This window comes from Thermobia domestica, chromosome 9 (assembly GCF_964235325.1).
Source record: "Thermobia domestica chromosome 9, izTheDome1.hap1.1, whole genome shotgun sequence".
NCBI classification, from domain to species: domain Eukaryota; kingdom Metazoa; phylum Arthropoda; class Insecta; order Zygentoma; family Lepismatidae; genus Thermobia; species Thermobia domestica.
In genome coordinates this window covers 196,209,457-196,235,825 of record NC_137462.1, presented here as the reverse complement: position 1 = coordinate 196,235,825, position 26,369 = coordinate 196,209,457, and the positions used below count along the sequence as shown (strand labels likewise).

Below are 26,369 nucleotides of genomic sequence, written 5' to 3'. Positions count from 1 at the left end.
TGAAACGGCGGATTCACAATGTAGAACGAAACGGAAGAACCATTAGAAAACCCACGGACATGACGTTGTCCACTATAAACTCACATGGCGTGGGGTCGAACCATGGACCCCCAGAATGAAGGTGAATGCTCTACCACTGAACCAACGTGCCTCCTACAATCGAATTAAATTTAACACTTTTAAATGTTTCTACTATATTAGTTTTGATATATATATATATTAGTGCTGTCGAAATCGGTTTTTGAAAAAACCGAAAACCGGTTTTTGAAAAGAGTGAAATTTCATAAAACCGAAATGTCGGTTTTGAAAACCGCTTTTGCGGTTTCGGTTTTGAAAACCGCATTTGCGGTTTCGGTTTTGAAAACCGCTTTTGCGGTTTCGGTTTTGAAAACCGCTTTTGCGGTTTCGGTTTTGAAAACCGCAATTGCGGTTTCGGTTTCAAAAACCGCTTTTGCGGTTTCGGTTTTGAAAACCGCTTTTGCGGTTTCGGTTTTGAAAACCGCAAATGTCACAAAAATACGACAGCACTAATATCAAGTAACGACGAGAAAACAGCAAAGAATCTGTCCCCACTCCGGCTCACAGTTGCCAGATGGAGGGAAATTTCCCTCGGCGTAGGGAAAAAATGATCAAAATTTGCAGAAGGAAAAAAAGATATGTTTTCTTAAAATGTCTTAAAGTGTGGGAAAATTCTTGGTGAATATACTTTTACAATTGGCAGAATAAAAAAATAAGTTGCAATTTCTCAAAGAGGCACGGCTATCGTTATTGGGAAGTAAAAAGATAGAATAAAATATGATCGGTGTTTCCTTCACGTATAAACTACTGCAGGTGTCTGGGACTTGCGATAAGAAGCCAGTCAACACATGCAAAACCACAACATTCACATTTATCGGAGTGGCAACAAATCAACAATAAAATTGTGTATTGAGATAGAGATTTTCTTTTTTTCTTTTTTATTAAGAAAGCTAGGTGGTGCCTTTTTGTTAACAAAAGAAAGAGTGGCAGTACTATTTTTAAAAACAAGAGGAAAGAGTAATAATAATATAAAAGATGTCTGTCTAAGTGGATGATATTTCAAATTGAATTTCATGAGTTGCATGTGTATAGGGATATACCTCATTTCTATTGAGCTTAGTGTTGGCTTATTACCCCATTTTAGCGGGTACCACCCGATTTTCAGGTTCTATATTCGTCCCCCGCTTAAACACATCTTAATCACGAAAAACCACCCGCTTTTTGGGATTGGAGAAAAATCTAAGAGGACTTAGTTGGTATGGTACATTCAACGTAAACCGTTACACCTCTGACAATCTCAATCGCGATTGAGTTAAATTTGGACTCTCGCTCGGGCTCAGGCTCAGGCTCTGGGCTATCTGAGCAGTGCGCGTGTGCAGAATCATTTGCTAATAAGAGATCTGCTCTAATGCACAATGGTTTTCTTTGTGTAGTTCATGTGTTTTTAATGTAATGTATTGGAAGTTCTATACGAATGAATATTCGTTTGTAGATGTTGTGACAAACATACTTGAATTAATCATGCCTTCATAAGCTACAAGAATGCCGAACGACAATTTCAAGTGTAACTTTCAAGACTCTTATAGAAGCGAATTTACGTTTCTTAGCCAGGGCAGAACTCAGTTTGAAGCAAAATGTACACTCTGGAAAACTGTTTCGTTTGAAAAGTAGGATGCAGGGAAGCAAATTGGACCTCCCCTGATTTTTATATAGTTTGTAAATTAGACCACAAGGAACACGAATCTGAAGGAAATTTGACATTCCGAGTTTCGGAACCCGAGATATTAAAACTTAAAGTTTAATATAGACGCTATCTATCTATATGAAAAAACACAATATTCTCTATACGAAACATATTATGTCCTGTGAGATATATAAAGGTAACCAAGAAAGTTATGTCGCTTTTTGTGGAGGTCTGTGTTCAATTGACCTTCATACCGTGAGTTGAATGCGAATGGATATAAGGCGAAGGTCAGTTGTTGGTGTGGGTATATCCAATATTCTACCTAGTTGTGGCAGTTCAGTTACAACGTGAATTTGTGTAAGGACTGAGTGAATATGGAACCTCCACAGAGCGTCATAAGGGCGTGTATGCTATACGAGTTCAAACTTGGATCGAACACCACTGCAGCAGAGCGGAAGATACCTCAGGCCTTTCGTGAAGGTGTCGTGATTACGCAGACAGTGCAAGGGTGGTTTAACAAGTTTAAGAACGGTGACGAAACACTCACGAAAGACGCACCACACGTGCCGGAAGACCAACACATGTACAAAATGAGGATCTTCAGGTAGCAGTTGAGCCGAACTGTGGACAGACATGTGAGGAACTGGGGCTAACATTCAATGTTAGTGGAGAAACCATTCGCCAGCACCTCTATCAATTTGGGAAGCACTGATTTGTCTCCGGGCCAGAAGGCTACGCATGCAGACACCTGTGATTCTTTGCTGTCTCGTCTGAGGAAGGAGCCATTTCTGGACAGGATGTTGACATGTGTTGAGAAGTGGGTCCTGTACGAAGCTCCACGGCGTCGTCATCATTGGTTAATATCCCATGAACTGGTTCCAAAACACCTGAAATCAGCAATGCAGCAGAAAGTCCTCCTGTGTGTTTGGTGGACTGCTCACGACATCGTGCATCGGGAACTGCTACCGGGTGGTCAGAGCAGAACATCAATGCAACTGTCTACTGTCAGCAGTTGAGCCGTGTTCAAGAAAAACTCAAAACCCTGGAGCCAACACTTCTCAATCGCTATGGGGTTCCCCCGTTACGGAACAACGCTATACCCCACATAGCTAGAATGAGCCGGGACACCATCCTACGCTTTGGATGGGAAACACTATTGCATGCGCCATACTGTCCGGACATTGTACCGTCCTGTTATCACCTGTTCGTTTCCTTGGACACTCACTTTAGAGGACTCCAGTTCAACTCCGTAGTAGAGGTGCTAAATGCACTTGATACCTTCTTCGCTTCACGGCAAACCAAGTTCTACCGCGAAGGAATCCATGCCCATCCCGAACGTTGGCAGAAGGTCATTGATACTGATGGGTACTGTTTTTGTTCTTCCAGGTACGTCTTAGGTGATATATCGATGCTCTAAGTCATAGGTCAAAAAGCGACAAAACTTTCTTCGTTACTTTTTTACATATTACATAAAACTACTGTATAAGTTCTAGTATCTCGAGTTCGGGAAGTCAGAATGTCAAAATTCGTTCAGATTCGTGTTCCTCGTGGTTTAGTTTACAAAATATATAAAAATCAATTGGGGTCTAGTTTGCTTCCGTGTTCACTTTATGTTCGAATATCTCGAGTTCCGAAATTCGGAATGTCAAAATTCCTTCAGATACGTGTACCTTGTGGTCTACTTTACAAAATATATAAAAATCAGGTAGAGTCCAGTTTGCTTCCATGGTCAATTTATGTTCGAATATCTCGAGTTCCGACATTTGAAATGTCAAAATTCCTTCATATTCGTGTTTCTTGTGGTCTAATTTACCAAATATATAAAAATCAGGTAGAGTCCAGTTTGCTTCCATGGTCAATTTATGTTCGAATATCTCGAGTTCCGACATTCGAAATGTCAAAATTCCTTCAGATTCGTGTTCCTTGTGGTCTAATTTACAACATATATGAAAATCAGGTGGGATCCAGTTTGCTTCCCTGCAGCCGAAAAGTACATTGGAAGTGTCATCAAAGAAATAACTAAAAAAAAAAAAAGTACTAAGGATCGCAGGTCAGTATTTGTAACACGGAAGTTCACATCAATACTTACGGTTTAGAACCCTCACTTTTCTGATTTTAAAATATGGCAACCCTAATTTAACTGTGACTTGTACAACCATCGAACTATCCCTTTCGCACTGTGCTGCACATATTACCATAATAGCCTTGGAGCAAAAAAAAAAGTTAAAACACACATATAAATCAATTCATTTGTCTCGATCGATAGATGCTTTCACAAGGTGTAATTAAAAACAGCAAACATTGTTTCTGCTTTGAAAAGGGCAATCCCTTATAAAACCGCAAACACGGTTTCGGGGGGCTTTCGCTTTCGAAAAGAGCTTTTGCCGTTTCAGTTTTGAAAACCGCATTTGCGGTTTCGGTTTTGAAAACCGCATTTGCGGTTTCGGTTTTGAAAACCGCTTTTGCGGTTTCGGTTTTGAAAACCGCATGTGCGGTTTCGGTTTTGAAAACCGCATGTGCGGTTTCGGTTTTGAAAACCGCATTTGCGGTTTCGGTTTTAAAAACCGCATTTGCGGTTTCGGTTTTGAAAACCGCATTTGCGGTTTCGGTTTTGAAAACCGCATTTGCGGTTTTCGGTTTTCAGAAAACCGGTTTTCTCAAAAACCGAAAACCGCAAATGTCACAAAAATTCAACAGCACTAATATATATATATATATATATATATATATATATATATATATATATATATATATATATATATATCGAAATAAGTCTTCCTATTTCTAGCTGAATTCCTAGCCAATCCAGAATATAATCAAACTGATTGGGATTAAGCTCTTATCTTCTAAGAATATAAAAGAACATAATATGAGTATTTCAATATATATACAAATCTAAAAATACAACTGTAAAGTTGATAACGATCTTCAAATAACTTAACGCACACAATAATGTTATCAGATACTAATGATCAGAGCAGTTCAAAGATTAGACAAAACGTAAGCATAATATATATAAGTTTTAGATAAATATTTTAAGTATTATATCTTGTTAATAATCCATCATCGTTCAAACTATATATTCTCATCCTTAGATATCTTAATTTTATATTATTATTATTATTATTATTATTATTATTATTATTATTATTATTATTATTATTATTATTATTATTATTTACTCACGGGTTCGAGATTACTTTCGCGTTTGAGTTAAGATCTTTTAAGATTCATTAACATAGTGTTTAATTACAGTCAATTAATGAATTTAAAATCAAGTACTAAGATCTATTTATAATTAGGTACTATTAATCATTAGTTAAATAGTAAAAATTTGTATACATAAAAAATAGAAAACAAAGACCCAAAGGAATCCTTACGAATTTTCGATTAATTAAAATGGAGAAACATTTTGTTTAATCTCATGAACAACATGTACATGCAAATACACAATACTGTATATACGATATAATACATTATTTTAATACAAGTTTATTTCTTCTTGAACCAAACATACAGGTATTTATTTCTAAGCTTCTAATTTTGATAGTTTTTCTTATAAATTTATTGCTGTATTAAAATAAACTGATAGTTTACGCATAACCAATGTCCAAGTACACACTAAGAAGCGAGCAATATTTTAATTTTACTACTCAATTTTAAATTTTACTACCAAAATCTTTAGAAGTCTATGTAACATATTCATGTCTTATGACTCGCAAATTTTATTCCCCTTCCTCACGTTAATACGATCATTATTAACTACAGTGCAAAGATGGCACAGATAATGTTATCGATAATTATACGTATTACAACAAAATAAAGCATCCCAAATGCATTTCGCGTTTCATCCGATTAGGTAAGGATGTAAGCGGATTATATTCAATATTGGTAATCAATAATCCATAACTGCAGTTATCAGCCGCTACCTTTGTTTCTCTCTCTTAAAGTACCTGATAAAGGCAATTGACAAGATTAAGAATCGCAAAAAATATAATTTGTACCTTAGAATATTATCCCGTAATTAACAAACTTTCAACGTAAATGTTTAAAGGCTACTTACAATATAAATTCTACGATAAAATCATTAAATTCGCATCTATCAAGTTAGGTTTCTTCGTTTTTGCACATGACACATTTATTGTTGTAAAATTGACATTATTAAACTGTCAAAATGAAATTACGCAATAGTGTTACTCTGAGACCAAACTGGGCTTATACAAAGAGGGAACGAATTTGGACGATTCTTATCTATATTTCTTAAGAACATTGCCAAAACGATTTCTTTTTAAAAGCAAAGTAAGAAAAATATGACAAAATTATATTCAGCATTCATTGTAGAACGACAAACAAGTTGTCGAGAAATTTTCAGTTCTTGCTTTGGTTGGAAGGACATCTCTACAGTGAATCCGATTTTATCTTAAATCATAGTACTATGTTAATGAAAACACTTATAATAAAATTCTGTGTGTACGAAGTGACTATATAAATAACTAGTAACATATATAAAGAAAATAATAAATATAAAATTGATTTAGAACAGTGTAATAGGTAAAGTGTCTTAGTATACTACAATAATGGAATGGGTAGTATAGTGGGATTATAGTTATGGTGTATTTCCTGTTGAGTTGAGACCATTACCCAAAGGATCCATTACATTTTATTTAGATGTGACAAATAGTAGAATAAGAGAGATTGAATAAAAATAATAATAAGAATGCATAATGTAATTAATTAATATTTAGAATAAAAGAAACAATTACACACAGGTTAAATACACAAATAAAATATGAAAAGAAAGAAGCATATAATTATTATAAAACGTGTAAATTGCTAATAGATAATTTTAACCTGTCATACAATACCATACATTAGTTACCCTTTTTTTGAGTTTATACTTGATGTCCTGACGACAGCTACTCAGAGACTTCATGTTGAAGCTCTGAACGGAACGAAGTGAATTTGAAATGGTGAAAGCCGAATGAACTATTGATTCTGAATGAATGATTGATTTGCTTTGGAAGTTTTACTTTTTATATGCACCATTGTTTTTGTTTGTTACAATTAGTTAGCACTATATTTTTGAATATTAGATAGTCCAATTAAAGTTTTTTGATAAATATTATTGTTATGTATACAAATATAAATGCTATTTTTGTTTCTTTTGTTTAGTTTCGGAAAATCCGTGTATTTGGCCACCAGAACGTCACCACTTTTTTTTTTTTTTTCAAACAATAGATCAGATCACAGATGCACATATTGAGGTTAGCTAGATGTTATGTTATAGCTTGTTGTGGGAAAGTTTATTTTTAAGTTTACTCAACCTTGGCCTCAGGTTATTCTTACTTTTGGGTGCTTTGACTATTCTCTTACCTTCCACGTACCAAATATTCGCACTAAAAAAATATTATTTTAATTGTCCATTTTGATTTGTTAATAAAAGAAACTTTATGCACTATTAAGTAATAATTTATTTATTACGTGATACTACAATGAAACTGGAAGGTTTTAAAATGTTTATTTAAGTACCATAATACTTGCTGTGAAAAAAATACAGAACAATTGAAATATATTGCATTTAGATTAACTCTTAATTTAATTTGTTGAGTTGATTTTGAGCTGAACGTTCCTTTCAGCAGCAAGGCTATATGAGACGGAACCTAGTGATTAACGTGGAACTGAACATAAGTTCCCACCGGGAATCGAACCCGGGTCTCCCACGTCAAAGGCGCGTACAATGACCGGTTGGCAACGAATGAGTTCATCAATTTAATTTGTTGTAAAGTACCACTTTTCGGCATAACGGTCATATGACATGAATCTACAGCTTAACATAACTCACATATACTCCTACGGAAAATTGAACCTGGCCCTTATCAACAAAAGGCTTCAAAACAAATTATTTAATAACTTTCTATTCTGTGATTCGAGTCTGCTGATATACTAATGTGTAATCCAAACAGATTTATTTAAAGAATAAAATCTGTATATAAAGTAAAAACATAATAATAAAAGTAGCCAGCACGCTATCAAAGAAACCTATTTTTACATAAAGCCTTTCCCTTTCATTCGATTTCCTTCGAATCCCGTCAAACCCGAAACTGAAAACTACTTTTTTCTCCACGTGACCCGAAACAGTATCGATCAAGCACGGTTGATTTCGTCCAGATTCCAAAAAACCAAACAAACCCCATGAAATGTTTCTTAAGAGACGACACGCAAAGCCTTTGACTCTTAACGGAGCTTTCTTTTTCATCTTCTTTTATTCTATTTGGAACACAGAATGCTGCTTCAAGATTTATAGCTGTCTTTTTAAGTAATGGAAGTTCTTCTTGACAGAGAAACCTAATTTTACAAAATACATGTATATCTTAGGATTTTAAAATATCTTCTTTAAGATACTGTTCTGTTATAGGACAGACAGCATGCGAGGTGCTATTAAAAAGTTTCGAGATTAGTTCTGTTTATATATATAAGTACTTTATCTACGTTTACATACTATCACCCAAATTGGCACCTAGCAATACAGCGCTCCCAGCGGTTCTGCAACTGCTGAAATGTGCTGGAAGTCTTTTCGAAGCGTGTGAAGCACCTTTTGCGATTCGCGCTGGATCTCCGCAATGGTGTCCAAAGTGCGACCTTTAAGCTGATCTTCATCTTCGGGAAGATAACGAAGTATACTATGCAGAAGCCAAATCTGGCGAGTAGAGTAGGTGTGAAAGTGCAATCATCTTTTTCCTGTGAGAATCTCACGTGAGAAGAAGACGATGACAGGATGCATTGTCGTCGTGAAGCAGCCAATTTTTCGTGCACTACAGATTCGGTTGCTTTCGCCGAGTGTCCTCTGTCAGACACCTTAAAACCTGGCAGTAGAACTTGCTATTGACAGTCTGGACCCTGGAGACAAATTCGTGATGCACAATGCCACGAATGTGAAAAAGACGATGAACACGCACTTGTCAAGTTGCGGACCTGCCTCGCCTTTTTCAGTCGTGGAGATGATGGGCTCTTTCACTGTGAAGACTGTTACTTTGTCTCACGGTCGTGTCCGTACACCCAAGTTTCGTCACCGGTAAATCTTCGACACGAAGGACAGGTATCCACGGCACACTGACGGACTTCTTGGCAGACTTCGACGCGGTGTTTTTTTCTGTTCCTTGGTCAGCAGACTGAGAACGAACTTGGGAGCAACACGGCACATGTTTAAATCACACGCGGAGATTGCCTGCATTTCCTTATGACACACCGACAACGACAGCAATGTTGTGGATTGCTCTCCGACGATCCTCATGCACAAGTTGCCAAATGGTTTCGACATTTTCTGGTGTTGTGCTTGTTAAAGGTCATCCTTATGTCTCGTCATCCTCCAATGATTTTCTTCCGCTCCTGAAGCGTGCTGATACTCAGAACACCTTAAACAACTCACTGCAGCATTGTGTTTATTTGCCGATGTCAAGCGTCTCTGTAGTGGATTTCTCCAGTTTCCAAAGTTTCACACAGAATTTCACGTTTGCTAATTGTTCTAACTAGTTGTCCATGATGAAATCACAGACATGGTAAGGCACGCGGTCAGAATAGCACCAGCTTCACAGCTCTCAATGTAAACAGGACGATCTCTCTTGGTTTACTTATAAAGGTCGGTGCTGTCTGTATCAGTGTGTACAGCCTTGCGCTGCAATCTGTTGAAGTGTAACAGACCTAGTCTCGAAACTTTTAATACTACCTCGTAAAAAGTATTTAGCTAGCCCAACAACAAATGTTTTAAGATTTACTTTCCATTGTTTCTTTGTAAAATTAATTCCTTTGTCGTTGATTTGTATGAATTAGCTGGTAATTATTATTTTAAAATCGTAACCATCCTATGTAAATTACAATGAAACACCTGTTTACAGGAATCATATGATACTATAAAAAGCTATTAAGGTTACTGGTTAAGACAGGTTACATTGATTTTGAACCATATTTTATTGATATCGAAGCAGCGTCTTCCCATTTCGCCTTCAACTATGCCAGGAATCTATACCATTATCTCTTATCTCGTCGTAAGTCAAAACAGGAATTTCTGTTTGGCCTATTCCTGTTATGCCTAATTTTTCGGAAGAAAGATGTTTAATGTTCTAGAAATTAATCTTTTAGATTTTTAAAATTTTCTATAATAATTGCCCAAAGAAAAAAAGAAATAATAGATTGTTTCTAAAAATTTTTTTTGGCGAAATTATTTTTGTTCCGTACCCAAAACGTGTTATAATTCAGTGATTTTGAAGATATTGAAATAGATATTTAAGGGTATTGTGAAAAAGCTTAAGTTTTTTGCATGTTCCAATTCATTTTTTTAAAATATTTTTTTTTCGTGAAACAAAAGACCATATATCCTAAAATAGCTGCTGCTATACCAAATTTTGATGGAACTCAATTTTGGTATGCAAAAAGTATACTTCACATTGACTATATTATATTTGGTTAAAAGATCATTCCTGTATATTATGCAAAGCTTTCGAACCAACTACAGGAAAAAGTTAACGGGAAAAGAGGTCAGTTTGTGATGAAAAAAAAATGGTTTTCAACATGATAATGCTCTTCCTAGTGCAGATGTCGTCGTAATGACAGTAATCAATTAGTTATGTTATATTTTGCTGTCCCATTCGGTTTATGCACCAGATTTTGTTCGGTCCGACTTCCACTGCTTTCCGAAGACAAAAAAAAAAAAAGTACCTGGCGGTTTTTTTCTGTAGACGCAAAACGAAAAGAATTAGCAGAGCAAAATCTAACTGGCCTGGAGAAATCTGATTTTCGCGATTGCAAAGGCTCTAAAACATCATTAGAACAAGTGTATTAGTACCAACGAAGACACTTGAAAAATAAACACTAGTTTCAACAGAAAAATAACTGACTTGTACGTTATTCCGATAACTTTTCCGAATAAATTTTGTATGATACAATATTCCGTTACCTTGGTTAATTGAGATCAGTGTGGTTAATATTATCAAATATTTGTTATTATAATATCCGAATATCCATTTTCAATATTCCGATAATTATTCGTGGTCCGAATAATTGTTTAATTATTCGAATAAAGAATATTCGAAGAATCCATTTTTCGAATAACGAATGATTCGAATTTTAACAGTGCTATTTTGAGAGACTGTTCTGAGAACGAATCAAATACAGAATCAAAGAAATGTATTTATTTTTCGATCTCTTTATTGAAAAAAAGTGAAAATGTTAACTGACAGCTATATAAACTACCGCAAAAATATTATTGTAAACGATAAATCTTAATAGTTTAATGGAAACTAGATTACTATCTAATAAATAGACCGTGTAATGTAGTGCAGCACGAAAAGAGAGAGAAAAAAACGAAAGAACTTTTACGAGTTACTTATGGATATGTTAAAATTCTTTGAAACGGTTCTTGCGACAAAAATTTTATGCGTTTACATTCTTGACATAAAAAGCAGAATCAACAGAAAGACATTTAAAGCAAAGTAATGCTCCATTATCAAAATACGTCCATAAGAAAAGTAGACATTCTTCATGGCGTCATAAATCTCAATGTGAAAGATCAATTAACTTAGAACAGCCACAAAAACTAGTACTTGAGAAGCTCAGTAAGTGAAATTAATGTAAAATACTCAGATACATCAAACAGAGTTAAATGTCAAACTTAAATAAACGAAGTGGATAGCAAGATTTGATTTCTTTTTCTTTTTTTTTCAGTTTAGAGTTCCTTTAAGCAACAGGCCTATATTAGACACGGACCTACAGCTTAACGTAGAATCCGAACAACATGAGGTCTCCCATCGCGAATCGAACCTGGGTCTTCTGTGCCAAATGCGCATACACTAACCGCTTAGCCACGAATGATCTGGCAGCAAGAAAAACGGATTAAAATATTACATGAAAAATCTGACAATACATATGTATTATGTTAGTGATGCATGAACAATATTAAATTATGCACAATTTCACCATTACCTAAAAAAAAAAAAAAAAAAAATAGTTCTACTACACAGATACTTCTACTAATTGTTTGCAAAACTTCGATGGGAACTTTCAAATGAAACTAAAGTGCGATGAATACGTTGTTTTTCGCTTCTTTCTTAAAAATAAACTTACAGATACAATTGTCAAAGTAATTTTACACTGAAGTATTACAATAGAAGATGTAGGAATTTTTGTAAGTCAATAGAGCATTTCGTCATCTCAGAAATCCCGAAGAATATATACAGCGTTAGGCATCTAAAAGTACCATTTGAAATACCGAAGAAACGAAAAACGCTAGCAATATTTGGTTTGCGGTAAACAAAAATATCAAATGAGGCTCGTTAAACGGAGGTATGGTGTGGTAGGGAAAATATCGATAAATGAGGCATCAGGAACGAAGTGATTTTTTTGTAATCGAACGATAGATAAAAATATGGGCATACACGGAGAAATACAGCGCCGTTGATCTCATGTTTCTACTGTACATAGTAATGGAGATATGGCCAAGGGAATGGTTGTAAACAAAAAGACAACTGGCCCACTTGACCGCAAGTACTTTGGTACGTATGCCGTTTGAGGTGTCTGACAGAGCACTCCTTGACGCGGAGTTAATTGGGATTGCCGATCCACGAAATCGTGCTAGTTCATAGTGGGCAATCGTAGTGATAAGAATGAAGACGATGGTATTTACAAACGCAGAAAAAGCTGACATGATCCAGATCTATGGAGAAAGCTGGAAGAATGCCTCAGAAGCCTGGCGTGTGCACGTACAGAGAGATACCCGGATAGATGGTAGCTATTGTGACTTCTTTTTGGTAAGCTCTTCTTAAAATTAAGGAACACCCGAAATTAACACCGCGACATCATGTGCGTAACAAGTCAATTACAGGAGAGGTGATTGCAATAAATGTACTAGCCGGAGCTGTGAATCCACACATTACCTCCCGTGATATTGCTAGGGACGTTGGTAAAAAATAAAATGAAATCTTTGAGTTTTACGTCCCACGGTTATGCCGGTTAGGCTAAAGGAGACGGTGATGATGAGTAATGAATGAAATGGTGGAATGAAGAAAGTTGGAGGAAACGGGAGAACCCCGAGAAAACCTACGCAAACGGTGTTTGTCCACCACAAAGTTCACTTGGCGGGGGCTGGGATCGCACGCGGGACCCCAAGCACCAGAGGTGAACGCTCTACCACTGAGCCACCGCGGCCCATAGGGACGTTGGTATGAGTCAGAGAAGTCTAATATGCATTCTGGATACACATACGTTTCATCCACATCTTCATCCATCAGGAACTGCATGGGAATGATTTTGTGAACCGTGTTCGGTTTTACAACACGACACTCCAGATTTGTTGCGTATCCTGTTCACCGACGAGGAAACATTTACCAACCACAAAAACGTTAACCTAAGGAACATGCACTATTGGTCTGTAACAAATCCAGATTGGTTTCGCCAAGTGAAACGCCAGCGCCCATAGTGTGTTAACGTCTGGTGTGGAATAATGGGTGAAGATCTCCTGAGCCTTTTTTCACACATGGGAAACACAATGCTGATGGATACATATACTTCCTAGAAAATGAACTGCCAACACTATTGTAAGACATACAATTTCAGACATGGAGGAAAAAGTGTATCAACATGATGGATGCCCATCTCATAGTGCATGACGTATTATAGCGTGTTTGAAATAATATGTTTCCCAATCGGTGGATAGGACGGGGAGGACTGTCAAATGGCCGGCTTGTCTCCAGATTTGAAGCCGTTAAACTTTCTTTGTGTGGGGAAACTGAAGAACATTGTCTACCGGGATGTGCCAACACCAGCAGACGATGTGCAATAACGCATTACTGGAGCCTGTACGGCCATTTCACATGCGATACTATGCTGTGAAACTATCTTTGCGCGGGTGAATCGATGCCCGTATCGCAGCGGACGGTTACCATTTTGAACGTAACACTTTAACAGACTAGGTTTACTCTCATTGTCATTACGTTCTGTACACTGTCGAATAAATGGTGCTGACGATGTATCGTTTTCTTCTTCCCTCTCGAACGCCATATGTTCGTGTTTCTTCGTCTCTTCCCATGACTTGTGACAGCTCATACGTACTTGAGTACAGTCGTTTAAAGCTCTGCAAACCGCATGCGCCTAATCTTTTTTACATTCTACCGAGAGAGAGACCGTATTTCTTTAATATCTATTTCAGATAGACATTACGTAATACTAGTGAGAGAAAACATTCTTATTGAATTTCTCTTCCAGTTGAACTCCCTCTTATCTTCTCATATTCTAACACTTACTCATTAATTCATATGTACGTTTCTTATTAATTTTAGTCTTATTCGAATTCAAACTTTTTTGGATCTTTTATCAACAATTCCAAGTTTACACAGTCAAAAGTGTCTTTCTTGGTTAAGACACACAGCTTACACTTCTTCACTTCTGCTATCAACATTTCACCAACTACTCTTAAGTCAATAGCATATCATATACTCTTACTACTCTTTAATTCTAAACTATTTCTTCTCAACTTCACCATCTTTTCTTCCACATAGTAACCTGTTCAGTACTCGAAATTAAATTTTGTTGCATGTGATATAGAACTAATACTTCTTAGTTTCCATATCTATCTTACCACTATCATCTTCAAGAAATCTGGCCACTCTACCGTTTCATATATTTAATTATAGTGTCAGAACAATTCTTTCTTTCCTTTCCATCATATTCTTAATGAATTTAATTCTTATAGTTTTCTACCTCGACCCATATTTTTCCAAAATATCGTAAATTACTTATCATCCTCGCTTACTGCATTTTCCTCTTCAACATGTAGGCTAGCAGTCTATTTCTACTCTCAAAGAAGACCTTAACATGTTTCTCCCACCTTCTTAGGACTTTGCACCGACTGCTGACTACCATCTCATTCTTGAAATGAAATGAAATTTTGAGTTTTACGTCCCACGGTTATGCCGGTTAGGCTAAAGGAGACGGTGATAATGAGTAATGAATGAAATGGTGGAATGAAGAAAGTGGGAGGAAACGGGAGAACCCCGAGAAAACCCACGCACACGGTGTTTGTCCACCACAAAGTTTACTTGGCGGGAGCAGGGTTTGAACCCGAGACCCCTAGCACCAGAGCATCTCATTCTTGTTTTTTACTGCCATTAAATAACACTTGAGAAGCAATATTCTTGTTGAACTTCTCTTTCAACTGACTTTCTATTCCCTTCATAGGTTTAACCTACTTGGACATGTCTTCCTCTGTATGATTATGTTTACCACCATTCCTTTCCCTTCTTTATTCATTTGTTTTGTAACCCGTACATTTCTGACCGCTGTCTGCGTGCGTCAGAGTGCATATTAAAGGTACCGCAAACAAAGTTTAATATGCTAGTATCGTGTGTTAGTACTTGCATTTATCACCGCTTGCACGTTATTCGAATTTCTGAATAAAGCTAATTTTTATTTTTTCATTTTGAACTTTTCAATATATAATTTCATGATTGTTTGAGTCATTTGGAGTTTAGCGTCTTGTTCAGCATGAAGCTATAGGAGATATTGACCTACAGGTTAACGTGGGATTCGAACCTCTTTAGACCGGATCTCCAGCACCGAAGGCGTCTGCGATAATCATATACGCACGACAGAACTTTATCCAACTTCGCGTACCCTACTTTCCTTGCAGGTACATTTTCAATTGGATATCTATTTCGGCCAGTATAAGTTTATGATTTGAGAAAACCTTTGCGCAGAGATGGTCTTCGCGTTCTGTAAATTAATCTAATATCTTTCTATTTGATATCTCCGGCCATCCATTTAGGACTTCCATACACATCCTCTTCTCTTGTGCTGGGTAAACCAAGTGTTCTCCATTACTAATGAATTATGGTTGCTGAAATTGCCTAGTCCCTCTCATTGTCCATTCCTTTCTCCTAAACTTGTGATTTCTTTTCTTTGCTCATAATTTCCCACTACTTTCGTTGTCTGCATAGCGGCTTTAATGTATGCTAACTTCTAATTTGTTAACACTTAAAAGTCAATTTTGCATTATACATATTGTACCTTGTTCACTTCATAACCGATATCTTGGGGTGTTCAAAATATATCACTTACAACGAAGTCATCCGCATATTTAAGTAACAAATTTACCTGAAGTAAAATAAAACATAAAAGGTTGATATGCTAATGTAATCATGTATCTACTAGTAGTTTCGTGAATATCGCAAAAGATAATTACTGTTGCGGAGAAAGATACAGGTATTGTGGAGATATATCCCTATTTTGATTATTTGACATTCTATTATATCAGGTTTACACAGTAATAAACTAAAACACGATTTCTTTTGTTTTCTTTCACATTTTCTTCACGCAAAATTGGCCGATAATGATGTTAAAAATAAACAGCAAATACAAAACAACAAATAACACGTTCAAACAGAGGACATTTACATTTTTATGGTTGTGAGATTGTTCTAATAGCTAATTTAATGTTTTGTACATTAATTACATATCCTTGTTTCTTTATGAAAAGAAACAAAATACCGAATTGGAATTCTTACAAATCCGGTAAGAAGTTCAGGGCAGACAATGGGTACATCACCGGAAAATTCCTACTCTTACTTCACATAATTATCATATTCACACCAACATGTAATAATTCCTTTTCACATCATGTCTGACACATGTGCTTCGAATATAAATAATGACCAGACAAAAACAACAATGTTGTGAGAAGGTAGATAGGTGTTCGGAACTTTACGTTATATATTCTTGAACTTCAAATGTTTAGAGCAAATCCTATATACTGTATGTACAATGACCTACAAAAGTGCAAATAACGAAGGTGAATTGAGTGGGTGGGTTTAATAAAGAAAATGCAAAATTCATAAATAACTTTATGATTATTATTATTATTATTAACATTTTTTAGACATAGGAATCTTTAATTTATGTTTTATGGATGATAAATACAAATAAATGATGAAATAAATGACTGCAGTTATGATTTTGACTAAAAATGCTCAAACACTGTAAAAGAACTAGGTAGATGCTCATGAAAAAAAAAATCGAAAACTACACATTTATACTACAACTCAAAAGTTTTTGAACATTCCGGATTTGAATGAGTATGTATTGAGGACTTACTATTTTTGGCACGAGAAATTTTCCACCGCGTGTCAGAGATACTCCTATCTAAAGCATAAAATTCGACGAGACTTGGATCAGGATCTGAGATAGGCTGCAAATGATATATTTAATAATAATTCTTAAAACAGACACTCAGAAAGACAATTTTATTGTATATTGCATAGTACAAACGAAAGTGTAGAAGGTGAGGTCATATAGTCGTGCCGTTGTATGAACAGTCCTCCAATTACGTAGCACTACCATCTCAAGAAGAATACAGTGTTGGAGAGCGCGCTTGTCGTTGGTTACTGATTTTGAAAACACTAGGCTGTTGCAATGTCAAGACACTAAGCACACGACGTACAGCTGGAACTGATTGGGGAAGTTCCGGGATGTGTGTTAAATTGCAACGTAGCATTAATTGCACGTGCTTCTAGGTCAGCGAGGGTAAACAAGTGGGTTGGGCCAGGCCGGGAGTAACAGCAGCGAAAGTATAGTTTTGTTTAAAAGATACGTAGATGTACTGGGTCAATAGTGACACAAATTTGAAAGAAAGCAAGTTTTACATGTTTGCAGTTCTTTATATTCGCTGTTGAAATCTGTACCATATTCTGAAAACTGTTTATGACGGCACTTTACCGGAAAATAAAATTGTAACACCATGAAATTGTTTTCCAATCTGAACCACATTTATTCCATATACTGTACATGGTACGAATATGAGATGATTACAATATTAGCTCCTCCAGTACGTTGTTTTGTGAACGGTACACTACAATACAGGCACAGATTCTTGCATGCATTCGATCATAGAGATTATTGATACAGTCTTGCGGTACATTCTGCCTGCTCAATCTGGTCGCGCAAATTAGCAACAGTGTAGTGGACATGGAGAAGCTGTCAGTTGTCGACCCATGTCCCATACATGTTCGATAGGATTCAAATCTGGGGAGCGTGCTGACTAGGGAAGTCGGGACACATCTTGCAGAACACGTTCTCTTGCACGGGCAGTATGCAGTATGTGGCCGGGCATTGTCTTGCTAAAAGAGTACAAAACCCTCCTGTCTCAAGAAAGGCAGTAAAACCGGTTCTACCACCTGCTGCACGTAAGAGGTGCTCGTCAATGTCCCATTCACAACGTTAAAGGTAAGCGAGAGTTGTAGCTGATCACGCCCCACACCATAACACCTGGGGTGCATCCACTGTGTCTTGCAAGCACGCGCTGTGGGAGCAGAAGTTCTCCAGGTCGACATCGCATTTGCAGTCTACCATAACTTGCATAGAGAGAGAGCTGGCTTTCATCGCTGAATACAACGGAACGCTATTCCCTCCTCCAGGTGCTATTTTGCTGACACCAGGCCAACCGTGTACGGCGATGATGTGACATCAGTGGCAGACAGGCAATTGGTGTGTATGTCCAAAGTCTTATCACTAGTAATTTGTTCCCAATAGTGCGTGTGGAAACCTCAGGGGCCACATTTGCTCGAATGTTGGACGTGGTTGCTGTGCGGTCTGCCAATGCCGCTCTCACAATACGCCGATTTTGGCGCACGTCCTCGCTACGAGGACATCCAGAACCTTCTCTGCGGGTATGGGAATCGGTTGCTATTCATCGCTGCACCATAGATGCATCACGGCCAACGTGGTTGCCGCTTCGACGAAAGGACCAACCAGCCTCTCTAGGGTCCACAATACGACCCCGTTTGAACTCACTCATTTGACTGTATGGAGCATTATTGCGTTGTTGTGGCATGTTGTCTTGCTTGTGTTTACTGTGTGAGTCACTTTCATGCACCTGCTGATCTTCGGCCTCTGCTAATTCACAACACAGACGGCATAGTTGGCGCAAATGTCCCTCTGTGGCGCTGCCATCTGTTGGCCGAAACTGTTACACAGATAATCACCTACTTCACTATTACCAAAGAACCCAATATTGGAAGCACATAAATCTTCCTCATGTTTTACAGGGTGCTGCAATTTTATTTTCCGGCAGTGTAGTTATCTCGTAGCTATTGCAACGGGCAAAACTTGGTCATCCGAAACCACACTAAACCTTTTCAAAATATGGTATTTTTTGCATTTGAAAACGTTAACATATCAACACGGTATAAAGAACTACAAAAACATGTACCACTTGTTTTTCTTTCGAATTCCTGTCACTACATCTTTCAAACAAAACTGTTATGTTATCTCACCTTCCACACTTTCGTTTATACTATATAATAGGCCCTATGTATTACAAATTGCCTCTTTGTGTGTCCATTTTATGATTTATAATTAGAAATATCATCAGCAGTATATCTCAAATCCAACCTAACTCTCACAAAATTTTATATTTTAGACAGAAATACCTATGACACACGGCGGAAAATTTCTCGTGTCAAAATAACAGTTAAAAGTAGACACTCACTCAAATCCGGGATGTTCGAAAACTTTTGAGCAGCATTGTGGGTCGAAAAATTCTTTTCTGAGCTAAGTGCCAGTTCTGAGAAACAGACACCCCAACAATGTAAATCATATAAATACGCAGGTTTCGGCCTTGTGGTTATTGGTACAAAAAGTACAACTAGAACACAGTAATTATGCCCAACGCTGAAATTCTAGCCCTCATTTCAAATGGTTCGATACTGAAACATGGATCTTTCTTTCCTATCGGCATGCTAAAATAATTAGTCGGTCAAGATTGCTTCAAATACTGCATTTGAGTATTTGTGCAGCGCGTTTAATTATTAATCTGAGAGCAACAAAATTTGCTAACTCTAAGGCCACAGACACATATAGCATAGATACAGCAGGCACTACTAGTAATTCAACGGAATTAAATATATTTGAGTTTCAACGCGAATTGAAAGTTTTTAAGTTTAAATGAGATCATTATAATTTGTTTTTAATCCACTTAAAAATATAAAAATCAAAACTACTGGCAAATAAATGCAGAAATACTAACATCATAAAGAGCAAGACGCCAGACTCTTCAATTGCTATGCGTTCTGCCGCCAGGACTTTACGAACCATATATATACGTTGTTTTATCCTATAACCAGGGGGGTAAAAGTGAGGGGCAACGCGAGAGAACGTCGTTACCCTACTTCCAAAAATGTCTATGGCGTCTCCCCACTTCCTAAAACAAATAATGAGCAAAGATAAGGTATGGAAAACACTGTAATATCATGCGTTAGAATACCTTTTCAGATTCACTTTAACCCCTGCTAGGAAAGCTAAAGGTGATGAATATGGTCACCACCTAGAATTTTAGATTCCCCCTCCCTGAAATTAAGAAGACTGGATAAACACTCGGTTAAGATCATAACATGTTTTGCCATCACTGGCAGGTAACGTTGCAAATTAATCATACACTACAGTCTCCCGCTAATCTCTTTATCTTAATAAGAATTATCCTCTTTACTATCGACTGTCAGATCCAATCTTATCTCTCTTTCTCCTATGTTCCCATACGTAATTGATTCATTGATTGGATAATTCCTTTTCAGCATTGAGGATATACGTATGTGATGAGACCTCCTGCTTAAAGAAAGAACTAAACTACTATTCGGGTTCGCCTACAGAGAAAGTACCCCAACCGGAGATTGAACCTTGAACCACGCCCAGTGACAGCACGCACGTCAGTCACTTGGCCACAAATGAGCACTACAATTTATCTTCAACAATGTCTCAAGAAATGTCATTTTCCCTTTTTAGTGATCTGTAATATTAGCTTTCCACCCATTATTTATTTCAGTACTTTATCAAATGGTTATTCGTCTTACCTAGCTATTTTTACTCATCCTCTTCATACTCCCATTTTGAAGATCTCATTGTTTAAAACTGAAACTCTTCATTTTATCTGGATGTATTTTCTCATTCTCTATTCTTATTTACATTTTGGTTAATTTAAAATTTAGCTTATTCTTCACCTATAATTGCTATTAATTACTCCTACTTCAGAGATATTCTCAATTTTACCGATAGTTTCCATATTAACGAAAACGTATTAGTTTAATCAGCGGCGGCTTTGGTGGGTAGGCACGGGTCTACCCCCAAATTTTGAAATATGTATACACGCTAAAAGATACAATAAAGAGTAAATATATTTTCCACTATTTACATTAATAGTAGATAGTTATTTAACAAATAACATCAACCATTACTGTAAAAGTAATTTCCTACTGCAATTAATCAATCAAATGTGTATATGTATCCATAAGCGAGGGAGCGGGCCTACTCAAAATTAAAGTCCTAAAGCCGCCTCTGAGCCTAGTCCAATACGTATGGAAAAACTAAAATTATATTTCGTAAGAGTAGTCAGCGATTAGTGTGTAAAAATATTTATATATTATATTAAAATACTCACCAAACTTCGAACAAAGAATTGATTTCTGTTGCTTGAGATGATAATTACCGAAAGCGAGCACATTTTTCAATGTTGGAAGCGCGTGTTTCTGAAGCAGGGATACAGCGGATGTATTGTTTGTTTCCACTTTAGTCTCTTCCGATGGACTTACAGTTTCCACATCTTGGTCCTTCCCCACAACAGAGATAACTTGGCACTCCATCGTATATCAACACTACACTATAGTCAGAACCACGAAATTTCGCATTAAAAACACTCACACACTAATGTTCATTTAAAAGAAAAAAAATAAAAAAAATGACTGCAATGCACTATTCACTTATATTCATCAAGAATACGCAAGTTTTGCGTCTGCTACATGTGGCAAAATTGTGCAGCGTTTCTCACGATCTTGTCACCTAGGATACATTCCCCTTGGTAAGCGGACGGAAGCGACTCAGCTCTGAATGAAACTCTCAGACAGCCACTTTGCGTGCGGCTCCCTCCACCAGATGGCAGGCGGCGGCTCACACTCACATATACAGCTTGTGGTTGGGTGATAGGTGCATTTGTTCAGAAGTACAACCGGTCAGGCAGCTGGTCCTCTTTAATATCTCCTGGCATGCATGCATATTTTATACAAAGCAACTATTTGTTAGTAAACTTAATGTATAACACGAAATTTAAAGGTATCTACATAAATAAGATAGTTTGTCTTCAACAACACAGCTACTTTGCACAGGTGAAATTAAGAAAATATGCAGAGATGCTTTGAGAAAATACTGTATTTCATAATTCAAATAATTTATCAAAGAGGTAATATTAGAATCGTACAATTCGTTGTGTTTTTAGCATTTACAGTGTTTTAGTTGATTAGGACTAAAAGAAAACGATCTTAGTGCCAAGCAATATCATTGAAACATTAATCGGATTATTTTATATTTGGCCAACTCAGTAGCGTTGCTATCACATGCATGCTTTCTATGAAATGGGTCCTGTGTTTGCCTCTGGTGGAAACACAATGGAGTGATATCGAACTCGTATTGTACTGTTTTATATTTTCACAATACTTCTATTAGTTTACCTTTCTGTCTGTTCGAGTCCAATAATGCAACTTAAATTTTATGCACTTTCATACCAACTAGAGTTCTGACAATTTTGTACAGATACGTAAACCCGATGAATACACTATTTTCGTAATTTTTGTTGTGCCATAGTCATGCCCTTTAGGCTAGAAAAGACAATGCGAAATGCACTGTGATACTGAATGGTGAAAGGACAATAACATTGATGTTCTCAGCGAAACTCGAACACGCCATGGACGGGTCTGATTTGGAACTCACAATTGATCTCGTTCTTATACTGAAATTACTATCTACAGACACGTTAACAGTTAAAAAATCAACAAAATATCACATAAAATAGTTCCATATAGAATACAAATTGATGCATTTCCTGCACTATTGTGAGTGAATAATATTTGATACATAAAATGCGAAATTACTAAATAATCAATTTGTGATTTTACCTAGACGCATTTTAGGAAAATATTACTTAATTTTCTGAGCAACAAGTCACGTGGTTAAAAAAAAAGAAAAAGACTAAAGGAATAGTCAATGATGGATGATGCATCATTAAATCTTCATTTAACGAATTTTGTAGTGCGCAAATTCTAAAGATATCACGACACGCTTTTTTAAAATAAAATTTATTTTATTACTTGGTTTTCGCAGAGTAGAAACGGCACGAGATAATGAGAAACTGTGTATTCTGATATAGATTCAGCATTCCAAGTGTAAGTTTCATCTTTCCCTCTCATTTCTCTATTGAAACTGAAAGACTTATCCCTTCTATTAGAATAATAGACTTCTATAATTTACAAGTCTATCGTAATTTCACAATGTGAAACGAAATAAACTCACTTGCTTAAAAAATAATAATAAGGTATGCCAATATCATGAATATTGTTCTTCCATTAATATATATATATATATATATATATATATATATATATATATATATATATATATATATATATATATATATATATATATATATATATATATATATCTTCTCCACACTTAGATCTCGAATGCTCCTACTGGTTTTCCATTTTTTCCTAGTATTCGTGTTTCAGCCTCGTACAGTAAAATGCCCTATGCATAATGCATTGTGTATTGAAGTTTTTCCGTAACTCTTATTTCGGGAGCAGTAGCGTTATTTCAGGTTTGGCCAGAAGGAAGAGGCAAGATTGTCCACGGACATAAAACTTCATGTATTTTTTTTTTTAAAATATAAAATTTATTAATAAAGCACATGTTTCTCACACTCAGAGAAAGAGTAATTACACCCCTGCCCTTCCCAAATGACGCCACTGTTCAAGAGCCGCAAATTACGATTTTGCTTTTCTTAATTCCTTCCATTTTCCACTTGCAACTCAATATCGCTGTACTGCTATTACAATTTTAGGCAGAAGGAACGAGTTGGCAACTTACAATAATTCAATCTGATACATCAACAGAATTTTCAAAATCACTCATATTTGGGTGCTTCGTTGTTCAACTGCTCAATCACTTCGGTAAACGATACTTCGAAATTCTCATGCACAGAACTATTATTTTACTCACAGAAATAGAACCTATTCTATGGAATATGAAATGATTGTGCAACTCCTCTAGTCTCATACATAAACAGAAGGAAAGAAAATGAACCAGCCTCCTCGCTTCTTGCTTACATAGGGATTTCTCTTTACCTCATTTCGTTAGGCGAGAACGACTGAAGGTTATTAATTTTTCAACTTCTATTTTAAACGCAAGAGCGACTCTTTTCCCCCGTTGGGAAAAAAAAGAACAAGGTTTTACTACTTCACCAGTTCTCTATTTGCCTAGCAGTACATTTTTCTCCTCCTTAACTTCGAAGAGGCTCCACATAATGCATCCAGGTTAATTTCCATAACGTCTTTCTTGTTTAAAAGCCAGCTGAATTGCGTTGAACATTTTTCATCATACCGTGATTAAAACTGAAAGGAGGTGAAATGTGTGCTCTTTGCACTTATATAGTATTATTTACTTACGTTACTCGTAAATATTACATTTTTTTTTCAAATGAACATACTGAGCACGAGATACGGTACTTTTTTTAAAAAAAGAGAAAAGTACATGTGAATGAATATTTAAACTGAATTGGGTGGAAAAGATTGGAAAGTTAATCAAAGTTATGCAGGTATGATTACTGTTAATCTACCTGCAGTGGCGTGTCTAGCGTAATAAATGTCAAAAGAATAGTCATTTCTGAAGAATTTGCAATTCAATGTTTCATTTTATAATCACCGTACACTTCAAAATTCCCCTGAACACTAACTCTAGTAACAATATCAGTGTTGTTATATTGGGTCAGTAGTGTTAGAGAAGAGGGTGTAAGAAGATTTATTAATACATTACTTTAAATAATGTTGAAGTTCCATAGTAATTTGTACCTTTTGCGTGGAGGGGCTTGCACTTGTTTCTTAGATTACTATACTTATCCTACAACGAGAATACAAGGAACATAGCGAGAGTTATCCACTTAATATGAACAAGGGGAAAAAATGTGTTCTTACCATTCTCACCTCAGTTAGTTTAGCTTTTTCCTTTATTATGATAAAACATTCCAAACGATTACTCGTAGATACAGATAGACTTATGACTTACGTTTAATAGATCTTACTTATTAGTATATCATCGTCGGCAATTCAAAACCTGCTATGTGCATTTTTATAAATTTTTTCAGGAGAAACGAAAAACAGTATCCTGGTTAGATTTTTCGCTTTATAAAAGTGATGTTATAAGTAATATTTGATGCTGCAAGTAACTAGATACCTTCTCAAGTAATAATAAATTAGAGAGTCTAAAAGAGTCTAAAAGCTGCACCAGATAATACTATTATCTCGAAGCGGCCGAAAATGTCACATAGCAGGTTTTGAATTGCCGACGACGATATATGTTTCTCCAATGGAGACCCAGCTCTAAAATATTAGTTAGTTACCCACAACGAAAGTGATACATCCCATCAGATTTAATTATGGAAACTCTTAACACTATTATTAACTTAAATGATAATGGATCACATTTTTCACTCTCAATAATTACTGATGTAATGCAAAATATACGAAGTTAAACCAATATGTGCTTCCAGTAAGGTACTCAAGGGATCAAAAATTTAAAACAAAATGTTCCTCATAATAAAAGCGGTGCGGTACATTATCCCAATTATTATTTTTTCAATGTTTGTGTATATTTGATATAGGACGAACAACACTTCCACGGTATGAAGTGGAATTTTATTGCATTCCCTTTATATATATTCCGTATATGTTTATATATAAAAGAAATCCTAAGTGAGGGAATGAGTGACTTTATCAACGTCCAGGCCAAGATAATAATTGTCACCTATATTTCCCCTTTCCTGTCGAATTTCGAAAAATCTTTCCTTAGTGGTACCTAACATCACAAATCCTATGCCCTACTAATATTTCTAGTTTCTAGCTTAAGCGGTTTGGAAATTTTCAGGAAATTTCACTTGTAATATGTTGGGTTGCATAATTTACACTTGGTGCCATCAATAAAATGTCAGTTTGGAAACCAATAAATACAGTCAGCCTCGGTCTGAACATAGGGCTCATAAGTAGTGAACGTTGTAAAGACGCTTTTTTTTTAAATTGTAGAACCTACTACAGGAAAACAAAGGAGGTACTTGAACAAGGAAATCATAAAAGAAAAACAAACGAAAATGTTCGTTCTTTTTCTTTAAAAAGTTAGCTTATAATAAGCAAAAGAAATCTATCCTAAACACCCAGGCATTTTATGGAAAGAAAATCCATCCATCCCAAAAAGTTTTTTTTTTTTTTTTTTTTTTTTAATCTCTAATCAAAATGCAACACTATTTTGAGAACTTAAACATAACAATCTTGTTCTTGCTAATATATGATTTGTTTCTCGCAATTACACCATGAAAAATGAAACACAACTTTATTTGAAATTATCAGAAGCAGTGGAGATATTCTTAGCACTATTTTCCATTTATTTTCAAATTCTCTTGTTTCCCTGATATCGCTCCATCACATGCTGCACAGTAGAATGACTTCGGTTAATTGTTCTGCCAATTTCTCGCGAAGATTTGCTGTTTTTATGGCGAAAATTTAATGTTCTTATCTTCATATCCTGATTACCTTCACGCTCCATT

At 36.1% G+C, this 26,369-nt stretch overlaps 2 protein-coding genes across 8 annotated transcripts in view; one reads left to right on the top strand and one right to left on the bottom strand.

Moving 5' to 3' along the window:
• LOC145660520 (serologically defined colon cancer antigen 8 homolog) overlaps positions 1-26,369 on the top strand; it is a 540,216-nt gene that overhangs the window by 71,318 nt on the left and 442,529 nt on the right. The window lies entirely within an intron of this gene.
• LOC145660518 (uncharacterized) overlaps positions 1-26,369 on the bottom strand; it is a 443,921-nt gene that overhangs the window by 155,755 nt on the left and 261,797 nt on the right. The window contains exon 1 of one of the 7 annotated variants that reach the window (XM_081725689.1): positions 21,171-21,603. The exons of the other annotated variants lie outside the window; for them this stretch is intronic. Coding sequence (XP_081581815.1) covers positions 21,171-21,372 — 202 coding nt within the window. The 5' untranslated portion in view covers positions 21,373-21,603. Of the gene's footprint in view, positions 1-21,170; positions 21,604-26,369 lie in introns of those variants that run through there. 7 annotated transcript variants of the gene reach the window in all.